General features: G+C 41.7%; 1 protein-coding gene across 1 annotated transcript; it reads left to right on the top strand.

Moving 5' to 3' along the window:
* The first annotated feature begins 5625 nt into the window (after positions 1 to 5625).
* On the top strand, positions 5626 to 8472 carry LOC129374047 (cephalotoxin-like protein). Its single transcript, XM_055052242.1, is given in 4 exon segments — positions 5626 to 5719; positions 5799 to 5846; positions 6629 to 7821; positions 7823 to 8472. Coding segments are annotated over 2 exon segments (1617 nt in total). The 5' UTR covers positions 5626 to 5719; positions 5799 to 5846; positions 6629 to 6630; the 3' UTR covers positions 8249 to 8472.
* Positions 8473 to 15596: the final 7124 nt, after the last annotated feature.

The raw sequence follows: 15596 nt of genomic DNA, 5'->3' as shown, positions 1-15596 counted from the left end.
AATAAAAGTGCTGTGGTGATGGAAGGGAAGAACTCTGTGTTTAAACCTCAGGTATGTCCAACTGGACCCGACTGAACATCTCAGGAGAACATGCCAGTCCGGTTCCGTCGATGGCGCAGGCGTACTGCTGCTCCAGGTAGCTTTTATCAAACTTCTGTCCAACAGAACCGTCTCCCAGGCAGGCGTCCAGGTGGACGGTGGCTCTGAACCTGGACTGCAGCAGAACCAGAGACAGGGCCAAGGTGACCACAGAGAACGGGACGCTCTCTGTTTCTTTTCCTGGGAAGATGAACGGGACCACGATCCGGTTTCTCCCAACAGAACCGTGTTTTTTGATGAGAGACTCAAAGCGTTTCCAGATTCCATCATCCGGTCGAAGAGGACTAACTGTGATGTTTGGGATCATCTGGTCTCCAGCCTGACTCATAGAGTTCCAGCGGTCCGGTACCATCATGGGTCGGTGCTTTTCATCAGGCACTGTGCAGCCGAGCTTCTTGGTGCAGTAAAAGACTCTGTGCTGAGGCTGCAGCCGTCCTGTGGCGATGCCGTACCCCAAACCGCATGTGACACAGTTCCAGGGAGCATAAAGAACCACGTCCCTGATGGAGGCCAGAGGCAGCAGACAGCTGGCTGGCATCATGAAGTCTCTGATTGATCCATGAGCCATGAAGGTGATGTCCACAGCGTCGCTGTGGTTCTTCTTCTCCTCTGCAGCGATGTGCGTCTTCAGGAAGTTAAACATGTCCGCCAGCTTGCTGAATGTGCTGGACTCTGAGTTTTCTCTCAGCCACTTCAGGACGGTTTGGTCGCTACAGTTTTCCACAGCGAGCTTCATCAGTCTGCTGCGTTCATCAGGAATCGTGATGATGTCAGAGCGACAAACTCCTCTGACGCGCTTCCTCCTGGAGAAACCAACAAACCGAGCATCAGCTGCAGCTTTGGCCTGTGCATCGTTTTGTCTCAGATAAACCTTTTGGTGTGCAAACGTGTTGACAGGGAGCCAAATGGCCCTCGAGCCGCAGTTTGGACCCCCAGACTCCAGGTTAATCAGAAAACCAGTCCTACCTGGGAACTCTTTGTGATCCTCTAACTGCAGCAGCAGCAGCGCTGCGGGTCTGGACAGAAGACGGTGGGAAAGTCCAGATAATCTGGTTGTTTCTGTGATGCGATCACAAAAAAGCACAAAAATACAAATGGATTATTAATGTTTTTTTTATTCTGTATTTTGTTTCATATGTATAAATCAAAACAAGAGCACAGAGCAAATGGTTCATTATGTGACTGCAATAGTTTCTCACATTTTACTTTAAGACAGAAACACTGGATTTAAAGTCTTTTTGTCCATGTCTTCAGTATCTGCATCACACAAGGTGTGTTTCATGTGTTTAGAGTGAAGGTTTCACCAAACATCATTTAATGAATCCAGGCTAAAGCAGATGTTAAAAGTTCATTTTTAACATCTCTAAACCGGTTTCTGTTATTTTTTTTATCATCTGCCAACAAGAATACAACAGCCTATTTGGGCGGTGTTATAATTCCCTTACATGGAGTTATAGAGGTGAATATATCCGTCAAAAAGAAAATAAAATGTTGGGATTAATCTCAGGAATATCCTGCAAATAAAGCAGGTAAAACACATTTTAAAATTTCTCATATTTTGAGAATAAGCTCAGAAATTTTCAGTTTTGCGAATTTGAAAAGTATTAGATTGGCCATAGCCACAACATGCCGCCATTTAAATAAATATTGTTTTTATAATTTCAGTTTTCGGCCCTGCCTCTACTCTGCCCCCTGGTGGACGTTTCTGGCAACACAGAACAGAAATCAACAGGATCTGTAAAGTTTACAATTGAAAGATACATTTTGCTTTACGTCTTGTATTAGAAATATAAAAAAATACCCTTTTTAGGGGATTTTTCGGGAAAATCCCCTTAAAAGGCCAAAAGCATAAAGGAGAGTTTGACTTCTAGGATATTTTTCTTTTTTAATCGACTGTTTGTTTGTCTCAGGATCCTGGCAGCCTGAAGAAGTTTCACATTTAGGGGAAAGTTTTATGAATCCCTGTTTTCCCTGACAGAGGGGATTTCCTCTGACAGCTGGGCGTGAACTGAAGGTTGTTCCAGATCTGCTGTGGGATCAGTGGGATGGGATGTGCATGAAAAATGTAACTCAATAAACTTAATAAAGTAAACGCAAAGTCCTCAGTTGGACAAGAGGAGCAGATTTAATCAAAGTTGAGTGACATTAACAAGCAAAGTTCCTTAAATGTTCTACAGGCTAAATTTAATTATTTTATTCCTGCTGAGGAAAATGTTTTGTTGATGACAGAAGCTCCTCCTCTGACGTCACAGTTTTGCTTTCATTTCATTTCAGTTTAAAGCTTCGTCGCTCTAAATGCTCATAAAAGAAAAACAAAACATATTCTAACCAGAAGATGGATCCTTTACATTGTTGGAGATCAGACCACCAGGATCATTTGAAAGGTTTCATTAATTATGGAGTTTATATTTAAGCTGTGAAGGTAATGCCATTGGAGGTAAACACACTTTTTAAGTTTTTTATCTTCCTGGTTCTCAGCAGGTTATTTTCTGTCTCTTTCAGTCAAATCCTTTGATCTTTTTTTTCTTGTAAAATTAATTTCTGTCCTTTTTCTGCTGACTCAGGTTTATTGTTCTGCCTGTAAACGTCAGAACTTCCTGATGTTTATTTTCTGGTTTAACCACCAGAGGGAGACAGAGAGCTGCGTTTTTAATAGACTGAGTTATAAACTTTAATCCAGAAGTTTAATTATATCGGCGCTAATTCCAGACACAAAGGGATTGTTTGTATTTTAAAAAATAAAACAAGATTTGTTTGTTTTACCAGACGTTCATATTGCACAGAGTTAATTGTTTTTAGATCTATTTGAAGCGTTTAAAATCAAAGTTTGCAGAAACTCACAGATGCTGCAGCAGCCGCTCCAGCTCCTCCATGGCAGCAGAAAGCTGAATCAGGTTGTGAATGTAAAAATCACTCATGGCTGTTTTTTCACCAGGGAACACAAGAAAACAAACAGAATATATATTTACATCAAGTCAGTAAATATCTAAATAATTAACAAAAACCTTGACGTATAATCAGCTCAGGGTGAATTAATGTTCTTAACATTCAGCAGAAATAAAGGTGATAGTTTTAGTCTTAATGTTGATATTAATGCTTCAATATGAGGAAAAACGTAACAATAAAAATAGACTTATTTAAAAAACGGGTGAAGAAACGTAAAGTAATTTTAAAGCTGCATCCAGACTGTTTCTTACCTCTCAGGTGAGCTGGAGAGACGAGGATCCGCTCGTCTCTCCAGGTGATAAAAGGTCAATGAAAGCAAAACGTTTCAGACAAGCCGGTGTTCACCCACTCAGGAAAACACCTGAGTGGGCGTTTCCCTGACTTCATAAGCCTTTGAAGAAGGAAAACAGTTTTACTTTCTTACTATTAACATTTTGATGAAAATAAGAAGTTAAATCATGTTTTTAATGTTTTTCAGTTAAACTCAGAATGAATTGATTTCTGTGTTTATTCTAAGAAAATCCTATATTATATAATTGCAACATTTATTTATTGTTTAGACAGTGAGATAAAGGCTGAAAATTTTTTCTTTTCATATTTTACATGTAAGATAAATTGTCTCTTTGTCTAAATGCATAAATATGTATTTAAATTATGTACTTCTTTAATCCTAAATAGTTGCACATTCCAGTTACTAATTTGTTATACTGTTTACAGAAGAATGGATGGCATTTATATCTATTCATTAGCCATCTATAAAAGGAGCCTTTCTGATCATTTCTGATAATATAGTTATATAAAATAATAACTTTGTCCTTACTGTACATGTTTGTTTGTTTGTTTGTTTTGTTTGTTTTGTTTTAATATATTTTTAAATCTGGTCTTGCACCTGAATTTCCCGCTGGAGGCTGAAATCCTGCTGAACAGGTTTAAACACCGACTGGATGATGATGTTTGCCCAAAAATATTCCAGAATTAAGCTTCCCATAAATCCCATGATTTACTGTAACTCAGCATCGTTTTCCTCTCAGCGGTTTGGATCATTTAGTTTTGTAATTTTTTAAAAATCCTGGAGTTTTTCTTCACACCTCTGCACCATTCCAGATTCATTCACAGACAAAATGTTTTTCTTGCCCTGAACAGCTCAGTAGGGTTGAATTGTTTTCAAATCTCTGGAATAAAAGTTAAATTAATTAAATTCACCTCAACTGAACCTGCTTAGTTTTAAGACCGAACTTGAGCTCACTTGTAAATTTTTTTAAAGTTTTTTTTTCAGTTATGATTTAATTATATTAACTACATTATTTCATATTGTTAATATTTATGTATCTAATAAAATCTAATTTCAATTAATTGTTTGTGTAAAATGTTTTCTTAACAAATTCCTTCAAAGTGTTTGATGTTGTTTTATTCTGTTGGATATTATTCTCTTTTTTCTTTTATTTTTTGTGTATTTTATATTCTTATGAAATAAACTCTATAGATTTTTATGATTTTGTTCTTTACTGATTAAATATTTCCATTAAAACTCTTTGCTCTGCAGTCTGTTTCTAATTTTAGTCTTTATGAATATTTTCCTTTTCATCCTTTAATTTGAGTTGATGATGAGACATTTAAAAGTTTTTGGATCTTTTTTATTATTTCACTTTTTTTTCTTTGTTCTTCATATATTGCATAAAGATTTTGAGAAACTTTGATGAGCTTTTATTATGAAACTCCTTCTCTCTGACCACTTCCTGTCAAATAACAAAAACTAAGGCCAAAATAATTCTTAAAATAAAAACCTACCAATTTCTTGCCAAATATTGAGCCAATTTTATATGTTTTATCTGGTTGTGTTGTTAAATATTTCAAAATGTCTTATAAACACAATACGCATTTATAAGTGTCATTTTTTATCCTTAATTAATGCACAATAACCAGTTACTAATTTGTTATACTGTTTACAAAAGAATGGATGGCATTTATATCTATTCATTAGCCATCTATAAAAGGAGCCTTGCTGTAATGGGAACATTAAATATTTTTTTAATTTCAAGCTTAAAGTTAAGTATATTGATTAATTGTGATTAATCATCTGCAGTGATCGATCAGACACCAGGTGGTTAACAGTAAACCTGCGGATCAGAGAGTTCAGACCAACACTGCCGTCCCCTCTTGGTAAATAATTAGTCGTAGTTTATTTAGTTTATTATTTTTCTTAGGGGGTGTAGACTCATCCCATCAATCCGGTGCAGGGAGGGAGAGTTCTTCCCGTAGAGACAGAGTTCAGTGAACTCACTGTTCAGTAGATTCACCGTCTGTTCAAACGCCGTAAAACATGCAGAGATTTTAAAAGACCAAAGTGAGAAAAAGTTTACAAAGTATGAATACTTTCATGTGGCTTTAGCTGTTCAGACTTTATTGAAAGACTCAGTAAATGTTGATTATTATGGCTTGCAGTCAACAGTAACTTTGACCTGCAACAACAACATGTTGTTGCAATGTTCTGTCAATCAGAACATTTTCATTTCCAGCCTGAACCCTGGACTGAACCCAAACCCGGGAAGGAGGAGCGACCCTCAGTCCTTTAAACTCAGGTCAGCTGCATCAGTCCAGCAGAAAGCAGAGGTTTCCTCTGACGGATCCCGCTCACCCATCTGGACCTCCGTCTGCTCCTCAAACATCTCAACAGGTCTGCAGAGTTTATATTCACATTTAATCAGGTCTTTAACTGCAGCTGCTCCCATGATTTATTTTATTTTGATCCTCAGACAAGAAGAGGTTCCAGCTGACAGAGAATAAACCCATCAGAGCAGCAGGTAACTCACCGGGTTGCTTCAATCAGACGTTTATGTTTGGTTTGCTTGGTCAAGATTTCAGGAGGAGAAACCTCTGTCTTCTTCGTCCACATAAAGACATCGTCTGATGTCCAAATGTGGAGAAAATGTTCAAGATGCTTCCTATTAAACATTGAATTCAACACAATAAGAATGAAATCAAGTGTAGCAACTGAAATGAGAACTTTCTGATCCTCCAAGGTTCTTCTGGACTCAGTGTTCATTCAGGGTTTAGTTTGTATAGTTTCAGCAAACAGCAGTAAATGGATGTGAACTCGTAAATCAAAAATATATTGAGTTCCTCTGCTTTATCCCCGTAATAATCTGAAACAACCAATCAGAACCAGGAGGCAGGTCTTAGGGCTGTCAAACACAAACTCCTGTGGCGCTTCTCGACCCACCTTTCCCTCAGTGTGCTACGCTGCAGCTTGTGTAACTTGTGAATGTTCAGGTTAGTTGGCAGAAACAGATTTCCTCGAACTTTATATAGTTTCTCTAGCATTAGCACATTTAGCAGCGAGTAAATGGGGTTGATTGACAACACTAAGACCCTCCTCCTGGCTCTGATTGGCTGTCAGGAGGGTTTTTTCCTTGGACAACAATAGCAGATTAGGAGATCATTAGCAGATCAACAAATATGAAAAAATAAATATTCTTTTACTGCAGCTTTCTCCATGTTTTGACATTTTACCAGAGTTTCTTGAGCAAATGAAGTTTGGGTGCATCTTGTTATTTTAGACTGAATGTTATTCTCTGTTTTATAGTGATGACATCCCAACGCTGCATTAGCCTGTTCCTGCTAGCTTCACTGACCTTTCTTTTCTGCTGGACAACCGTCTCTGCTCTGTCTCTTGGTGACCCTCCAAATGTTCCCTCGCCTCAGAACAGAGCTAAACAAGACATGGCAGCAAGCACTAGAGAGCAGGTGCGAGAATCTTCAGAAGTAGTCAAAGCTTCTCTGACTACCATTATAGAAGTGATGCAAAACCTTGATAGTAAGAAAGTCAAGGATATAATGGCCAGTTTCTCGAAGATCGCCAGCCTAGCACCCGGCATTGGAACTCTAGCGGCATCCGTTCTCAACATGGTCTTAGCTTTTATCCCTCAGGAAGACCTGGTGCTGACGGAGGTAAAGAAAGGGTTTGCTGAGGTGAACCGGAAGCTGGACCTTCTCTCCATCCAGATCTCCAACTTGGCAACCGATGTTGAATGGTTCAACTATGCCAGCATCTACTCGAGAGATGAAGTGGCCATCCTCAATGCCTGGGACAAGTTAAATGATCTTCGTCAGAACAGTAACTTGGTGTCAAGTGAAGAAGAAAGACTCAGACTGGCTGAAATGTTTGCTAGCTACTATGATAGTTCAGGAGCTGAATCCAGTGTGTCCAATCTTTACCGGTACCTGACAGTGGACAGCACGTCTCTGAGCGAAAACCTCAACAGTCTGCTGAAGAAGAAGTTAAAATGTGACGTTAAAGAGATCGGCAGGTACAACTTGTACTTCAGTGGCTTGTTGTGGAAGGGGATGTTTGTCAACCAGTTCTACTGGAAGCTGATGGGTTTCAACACAGTAAACAAAGAAGCTGAACATGTAGAGATGTTTGTGAAGGTTTATGAAGCTCAGTATGCAGCCATAGACTTCTGTTTGCAGAACTATGCAGATTACATGAAGAAAGATGTGGAGGAGATTGCCAAAGGACTCAGCGCTGATGACAAAATGGCCGTTGCTCATAAGGTGAAAGCATTTCTGGACAAGAAGTATCACTGGTACAACTGGGTGGTGGTGGTATACAACAAGGCAGACAAGGACAATCATATTGTGTTTGATGCAACTGATATTGAAGCAGGAGAAATCATTGTGCTTGTGAGTCACACTCCCCATGCTGATCTGTCAGACGAAATATATATTAGAGGAACTGCAGAAAGATGTTTCAGCAATAAATACTGCACAGAAATAAAAAAAAAAACAATGTACAGAACGCTATGGAGACACCTATCCTGAATTCACTGAATTTGCCAAGGTAACACATGTCACTTACAATGAGGACTTTGCAGAGGTCCCATCGCCTCTGCATCGGATGGGATGCTCTTGGTCCACTGGTGGTGGAAGGATTTCCATCCATTTCTCCAGGAAGTTGCCCACCTGCACAGATTATTTATGTTACATCAACAGACGGTGCGGCAGACTGCTGGACTCAAACGAATGGGTTTGTCGATGTCCCACTGGATTCTATGGAGAATTCTGTGAGCAGAGCATCGACAAAAGCACAATCCCGAAAACGAAAGCCATCTTTCCCGCCATCAAAACTGTACAGGACAGGCTGAAAATCCTAGAGGACGGCCTGAAAAAACTCAATGTCACAATCCACACAAGAGTTTCGTAGAACCATGAAAATCTATAATTCCGCCGCTGTGGTTCGATCAGAGTTACAGCGCAACCCACTGTGATTCAATAAATCACCACCAGATGGCGCCAAACTTCAGTCCTGCCTGTTGGAATAAAGTCACGTTTCAGATTATGTTTGTTGAGATGAACCACTTGTGATTCTGTAAAACGATTCTGAATAAATAACTGCTTATTCCGAATAAAAATACATTTCAATGCAAACATTTAAGTTGAATGTCTCTTTGCAACCTTTGCTCACCTGGTTTGGTTCTGTTTAAATTTTGAAGATGGAGTTAATAAACCAGATTTTTAAATATAATTATTACAGAGGAGACAAGATATGTAAACAAATCACATTTTAGTCAATAAAAATAAAGGAACATTAAACAAAAAATAATTAATTAATTAATTAACATCTTGGTTAATCTTGGTTCGTTTGTAACAGTGACAAACGAATCAGTAGCGCCATCAAGTGGTAAGACTGTGGCACTGCAGGACATTTTCAGATGAAATAACAAAAATGTAAGTTTGTGACTTTTTTCAACAGCTATAAATGATCCAACAGAGACGTTTTCGGGATCCTGATCTTTTTTTAAATCAGATCCTAAAACCTAAAATATTTTAGTAAATTTAATTGTTGTTCAGATGTTTTATTATTGATTAACTTTCTTGATATTCACTATAATTTATAAAAATGTGGGCCTTAATTTGACGTCTAATTTATTTGCACTGGGTTATTTTATATTTAAATGTTATTTTTATGTATTTTTGCAGCTTTTTTATAGCTATCTTTTATTAATTGGCCCTTGTTTTATAAATATTGATAGAAACCTTAATAAATTGAGCTGGAGGAATCCGTCCAACTAAGCAGCTTAGATAAAAAAGACTTTTCTCAAACACTTAAATCACTTTTTCTCACCACAACATGGAGAAGGAAGCATTTAGTGAGTGGAGGAATACTTCTCAGCCTCAGAGCCTCTAAAACAAGGAAACTTTCACTTTGTCTTCACTTTTAATTTGTTCCTTAAAATTAGACATTATTTCTCTACACAGCTGGTGACTCAGCTAGCAACGGTTGCTAAGCTGACGCATGGACAGAATCTGGTCATTGATGACGTCACAGAGCTTTCTGGGGTTTTTATGCAACAAGTCTGTTACATTCGTTGAGAGAGAGCTGGAGTTTGGTGAGAGAGAGAGCTGGAGTTTGGTGAGAGATTGAGATAGTTTGCGGTTTTAGCTAAATAGTTCTTCAAGTATCCGAGAGTTTGCTTTAGTATCCATTGCAAATCCAAGAAGCCATGAGCCACTTAGAGAATCCAAAGCCTTGTGCGCTCCCGGTTTTTCCTGGGGAGATGATCGCACCGTTGATTGAAGAGTTTTTTAGGTCCATTTCATCGGCTCAGACCCTGGAATTAGCCATGGGGAATCCTGATTGCAACACCAAGTCCTCCTTGAAGGAGCTGCTTTTAAACTTATTGAATGAATGTGGCTCCTTCATTCTCTGCAATATCCCTGAGAAGGACTTCAGATTCCAAGATGTGGACGCGATCTTGGGAAATGTCCTGCTAACAACATTTGCAGACAGCCTTCAGATTACGGGGAAGGTTCATCCCAAGAGTTTTGACTGTTTCAATGACTATTTCATTACATATGTCAAAGAACTGTTGAAATCTGTCTACTCCACGCAAGATCCAGCAACATCTGTGGCCGGCCACAAGTCTTGGTCGGACGCAGTGGATGCAATCCTTCCACTTACTTTCCAGCTGATAGAGGAATTGCTAGCGTGTTGCTGTGAAGAACATTATCAGAGAGACAAAAAGCTGCAAAAGACAGCAACAGAGAGAAGACCACCCAGGTGCCACCTCGGATGTTGGTCATTTCCAAACTGAGGAGGACAACACCACCAAAACTCCACAGAATAGAGGAAACCTGGAATCAGACATCCTGGAGAATGACAGAAATCTGGTTTCTGAAAATCAAGAGTCAGATTTGAAGATGGTGGATGAATTCATTTTGGAGGAACTTTCAAAGACCACGCATGAAAATGATTTGATCTCTAAGGAAAGGGAATCAGATATAAAGATGGTGGATGAATTTATTTCTGAGGAGTTTTCAGATCTGACAACAGCCACTAAACTTATGATGAAGGAAGAGGAGTCCAATCTGAAAATGAAGGAAGACTTCATCTTTGAGGTGCTGCCAAAGGTCAGGGAACTAAAAGAGTCAATTTCAGAGGAATCAACACAGTCCAAAGGCAGAGAGTTAGTTGATACAGAGCAGGAGGCAGTGGTTACCACAAAGGTTGCTGAACCACTGCCAGTCGCAGAGAAGAAGGAGCAGCAGTCATCTCAGGCACCAATGGCAAGAGGAGCAGCTGGAGATGGAGCTTCTCCTCTTCCTATTGAACAACAGACGAACAAACCTGCTGGAATCAAAATGGAAGACCTTGAAAATGACAACACAGAACTGTGCAGTGCAGTCTCACTGGCTTCAGAGGATGAAGAATCAACAATTTCAACCGTGGAAGACTTAAGTTCAGAGGAATCGACCCACTCAAAAGACAGAGAGTCAGTTGATGCAGAGCAGGAGTCAGTCATTACCTCAAAGGTTGATGAACCGCTGCCAGTCCCAGAGAAGGAGGAACTGAAGTCATCTGAGGCTGTAATTGGAGCAGCTCTCCCAGTGGAGAGCCCAGTGGAGAGCTGCTCCTCTTCAATGGGAAGAGGAGCAGCTGGAGATCCTGCTGCACAACAGAAGAACAAAGTTGATGCAAAGCAGAAGCCAGTAGTTGCCACAAAGGTTGCTAAACTGCTACCAGACACAAAGAAAAAGGAGAAGAAATCATCCATCATGCTGCTTCTTAATGCAGTTCTTATTAAGGTAATCCCAAAATCAAGGTTACCATGCAAGTATGAAGATCTCCAAGCCATTGTAGAGAGGTTCTCTGAGAAAATCTGTGCAGAAGTAGAGGGACAAGATCTGAAGGACATTCAAAGGAATCTGAACAATCTCACCAAGGACATACTGAAAGCAGCCTCCAAAAGAATGGGCTGCTCAAAAAAAGATATTCTCTTAATGTTGAGTTTCAACAGTTCAGTGGTAGAGGAGGCATTCATTTCAATTTGCAAAGACAAAATAGTAAAACCAGCCAAAAAATCCAGCCGCATCAGATCTTTCTGGGACTCTACATTAAGATTATTTTCAAGTCCCAATAAATAATTAATCTGGTGATTTATATAAATCACAAAGAAAAAAACACCAGAAAGAAAGTTTTATTGACCTGAAGTGCTTTGGCACTCGGACACCGGCAGAAGACGAACGTCGCCGTGAACTTGGATGAGGGAACAGACATAGCACAGAACAAAGACCCTAATGATGAAAGACAACTTTGGACTTGGCATTCCTTCGCCCGAACATGGGTCGCTTATAAAGCGGAAGAAAATGGATGGATGATGGACGGACGGACGACCAGTGCCCGGGCTCGGGCACTGGTGGTTGAATGGAGCCAGGCGGGGAAGAAGGCTGGAGGGAGTCTGGAAGATGCCCGGGAGGATGAGGGTGGAGACGGGGAGGAAGAGGGTCTCAGCGCAGCTGAAGCAGATGAATAATAAGTGACGATGCCGGCAGGCTGAAGAGAGTTTCCCAGGTTGAATTTTTGCCAACTTTGGACTTGGCATTTGTTCGCCTGGACACGGGTCGATGATAAAGCGGAAGAAAATGGATGGACGGACAGATGGACGACCAGTGCCCGGGGTCGGGCACTGGTGGTTGAGTGGAGCCAGGTGAGGAAGGAGGCCGGAGGGAGTCTGAAAGATGCCCGGGAGGATGCGACCCTCCTCCTCCCCGTGGAGACGGGGGAGCAGGAGGGTCTCAGCGCAGCTGAAGCAGATGGATGTTGATTGATGATGCCGGCAGGCAGAAGAGAGTCTCCCAGCTTGAATTTTTGCCAACTTTGAACTTGGCATTTGTTCGCCTGGACAGGGGTCGCTGATAAAGCAGAAGAAAATTGATGGACGGACGGACGACCAGTGCCCGGGCTCGGGCACTGGTGGTTGAGTGGAGCCTGGCGAGGAAGAAGGCTGGAGGGAGTCTGGAAGATGCCTGGGAGGATGAGGGTGGAGACATGGAGGAGGAGGGTCACAGCACAGCTGAAGCAGATGGATGATAATTGATGATGCCGGCAGACTGAAGAGAGTCTCCCAGCTTGAAGTTTTGCCAAGGCTATCATGGCAAGACTCAAACTAGAGAGAATCACACGGAGAAAAAGCAGCAGTTAGAAGGTTTTAGTGACCCGAAGTTCTTTGGTGCTCAGACACTGGCAGAAGACCTGCATGCTGAGAATAACTGTGAGCTTGGATGAGGGAACAGACATAGCACAGAACAAAGACCCTTATGATGAATGACAACTTTGGACTTGGCATTTCTTCGCCCGGACACGGGTCGCTGATAAAGCGGAAGAAAATGGATGGATGATGGATGGATGATGGACGGCCAGTGCCCGGGCTCGGGCACTGGTGGTTGAATGGAGCCTGGAGAGGAAGGAGGCTGGAGGGAGTCTGGAAGGTGCCCGGGAGGATGAGGGTGGAGATGGGGAGGAGGAGGGTCGCAGCACAGCTGAAGCAGATGGATGATTGATGCATGCTGAGAATCACTGTGAGTTTGGATGATCAGCTCAGACCGAAGCTCAGGGTGATCTTCCCCCCAAAACAGGGTACAGTCTGATGGAGCCTTGTTAAACGCAGATGTTGGACAAGGCCTGTAGGCTGATGGCCGGCCGGCCGGCCGCCCAACGGAACCAGCACAGCTGTCCATCTTGACAAAAAGGAGTTAGAATTGCTGAAACACTCTACCACAAGTCATTTATTATGTTATTACACATTGCCTGAGAGCGGTGAAAATGGGGCCTTTGGGTCTGAGAAAAGAGAATACCAGAGGAGGATGCTGCTGATGACCAGTGGCTGGGTTGATGAAAGGGAGTTATGACTGAACGTTGAGGGGCAGTCCAGGCTGCCCGTAATCTCAATATGAGACCTAGAAATGGCCAACGGGAATGAACATATAGCTTGGATTTTTAAGAAATTTAAGGACAAGGCAGAGCTGAGGGGACTTCAGGAGAGAGGAACGTAGGCATTGAGAGCCAAGCTCAATGATTTAAAAGCATGGTGTGAGAGAGTCATAGATGCAGGACCTGCGATGTCTCTGAGCATTCTGGAACTAATTTACTAGAATGGTATGGTGAACCAACACCTGCTGAGATAAGCTACATTATGTGATGGATTTAAATTACGTTTTTACCCATTGTTCATCATGAAAGGACATTTTTATTTATAAAGCACATTTCTGGCAACTAGGCAGTTCAAAGAGCTTTAGAAGGAAGTACATAACCTGAACAAAGGCAAGAGTAAAGTCCTAATCTAAATATTGATTCCCCAAAAGAACTCCATAGTTCTTAAACTAATAGGAGATAGAGGATGTGGCCGTTGAAGTGCCAGGGAGCTGACACTTAAATGGCAAGATGATTGAACTTATAGTGAAGATCAGGACCCTGTCAGAAGGTTTCAGAGCTGTGCAGAATTTAGTTACGGTGCGCCATGCCAAGGTGAGGGATCTGATGTTCGAATAGCCTGCAGGAATAGTTAATGGCGACTGCTAAATGATGCGACGAGGAAAGCTTGGCATGAGGGTGAACAATAGCTTTAAAGTCACATTGCCCTTGTGGCGTTTCAAAGGTAGTGATTAAATAAAGGTTTCATTTGTAGCCTGTGGTACATTTTGGCAGCGGGGTAGCTGGAAGTGCCCCATATCCCAACAGAAACGTTAAGTCTTTCTGGGTAATGTCTTTACCCTTTTACTGCCATAGAACAGAACCAGAGGACCGAATGAACCAGAAGGATGATACGACAGCAGATGTTCAATGCGTCGAGGTGCTGGACCTATCAGACACTTACGAACCAACAGTGTTTCAGGTTCGTAAGCTGTGCTGCCAGATGGAATGGCTTTAGAACTGGTGTGCTGCATCTCCCTGGTTTTAATTAAGACTCCGCTGCAGAAATTAATGCGACTACAGATAGATGCATGGTTATGTTTCTCGAGGTCCTTGAGTGTTTTCATTTTGTACCGAGGGCAATGAGATGAAGTTTGAATTGCTAAGAGAGGAGCATGACTTTATGGAAGTAGATTATAGGAACCTTCAGCCGTCCTGTAAGCCCCCCCAAAAATAATTGTTTGGAAAACAAGTAAAGCGGGGTTGAATAAGTCAGGATTCCTGCTGAAGCAGGAAACTAGAGCAGGTACGTGAGACCATGAGTCACATCGGGGGATTGTGTTCTGTTGGGACGCCGAATGACTGATCGCCATACGTCCAGCACAAACGGATGGTGGCAATTGACAGAAAGGGTGTGAAATGTTTTTGTTGATGTTCTTGTTGACTTCCTGTTGTGGGTGGAGATTTACCCACCCACAACAGGTGGGCGCAATCTGCTAATAAAAGGCCACAGGTTGCTCTGGTTTGGCCCGAGCACTGCACTCAGGCCAAACGAAGCTGAAGGCCATGCTGTTTTTCCTTCATCATCACCCAGGATTGCCAGCCCTTTGAAGGGGGCGGCACCAACAAAGGGATTACCAAGAACGCTTTTAGGTAATCAGCCACATGACAGAGAGGTTAGAGATTCGTAAGCCTTATTGCCAGCGATGGTCAGACTGGTTAGCAGTCGGACTATCAGGAAACAGGAGGCTTGTAGATGACTGCAACTGCCTCCGGCAGTAATTATGCATAGAAACTGTGACAAGCATGAGTGACCGGTCATGTATCACGATAAGAGTTGGCTGGTTTTATCTTGTCGCTTGTGCTGAACTGACAGCTTGTGTAGATGACGTGGACCTCCTTAATGTGCATGTCTGTGAACTCACTGCTTGTATGCCTCCTTAATGGGAGTTGGAACCACCAGATGATGAGAAAAAGAAGTTGTCATTGGGAACTCTGACTGACCTGAAAAGAGGATGCTCGTGAAGTTCGGATCGCTGGCTGGGATGAGGCTGTAGAATTAGAGTGAGCCAGCGAGAAAGCTATGAGAAGAAAAATGCATCCAAAATATGGCTTGGCCCTTGTAGGCAGGGCTTTCCAAAATCACTTAAAAAGTTCTATTGGGCCAAGTCATGAAAAAACAATCAATAAATTCAACTTATTTAAGATTTTGTTTTTGTATTCAAGGCGATCAACAAGCCCTTATAAAATTACACGGGGAACCGGTTCTAAAATCAACCTGTGAATACAACACATTTAGAAGTTTATTGCACATGGAGGTCACAGTGGCACATTGTTACCCTACATGCCAGTCAGGGAACTT

The sequence above is a fragment of the Poeciliopsis prolifica genome, unplaced genomic scaffold (genome assembly GCF_027474105.1).
Source record: "Poeciliopsis prolifica strain line A6 unplaced genomic scaffold, Auburn_PproV2 SCAFFOLD034, whole genome shotgun sequence".
Lineage (NCBI taxonomy): Eukaryota > Metazoa > Chordata > Actinopteri > Cyprinodontiformes > Poeciliidae > Poeciliopsis > Poeciliopsis prolifica.
This window is presented reverse-complemented; position numbering and strand designations above follow the sequence as displayed.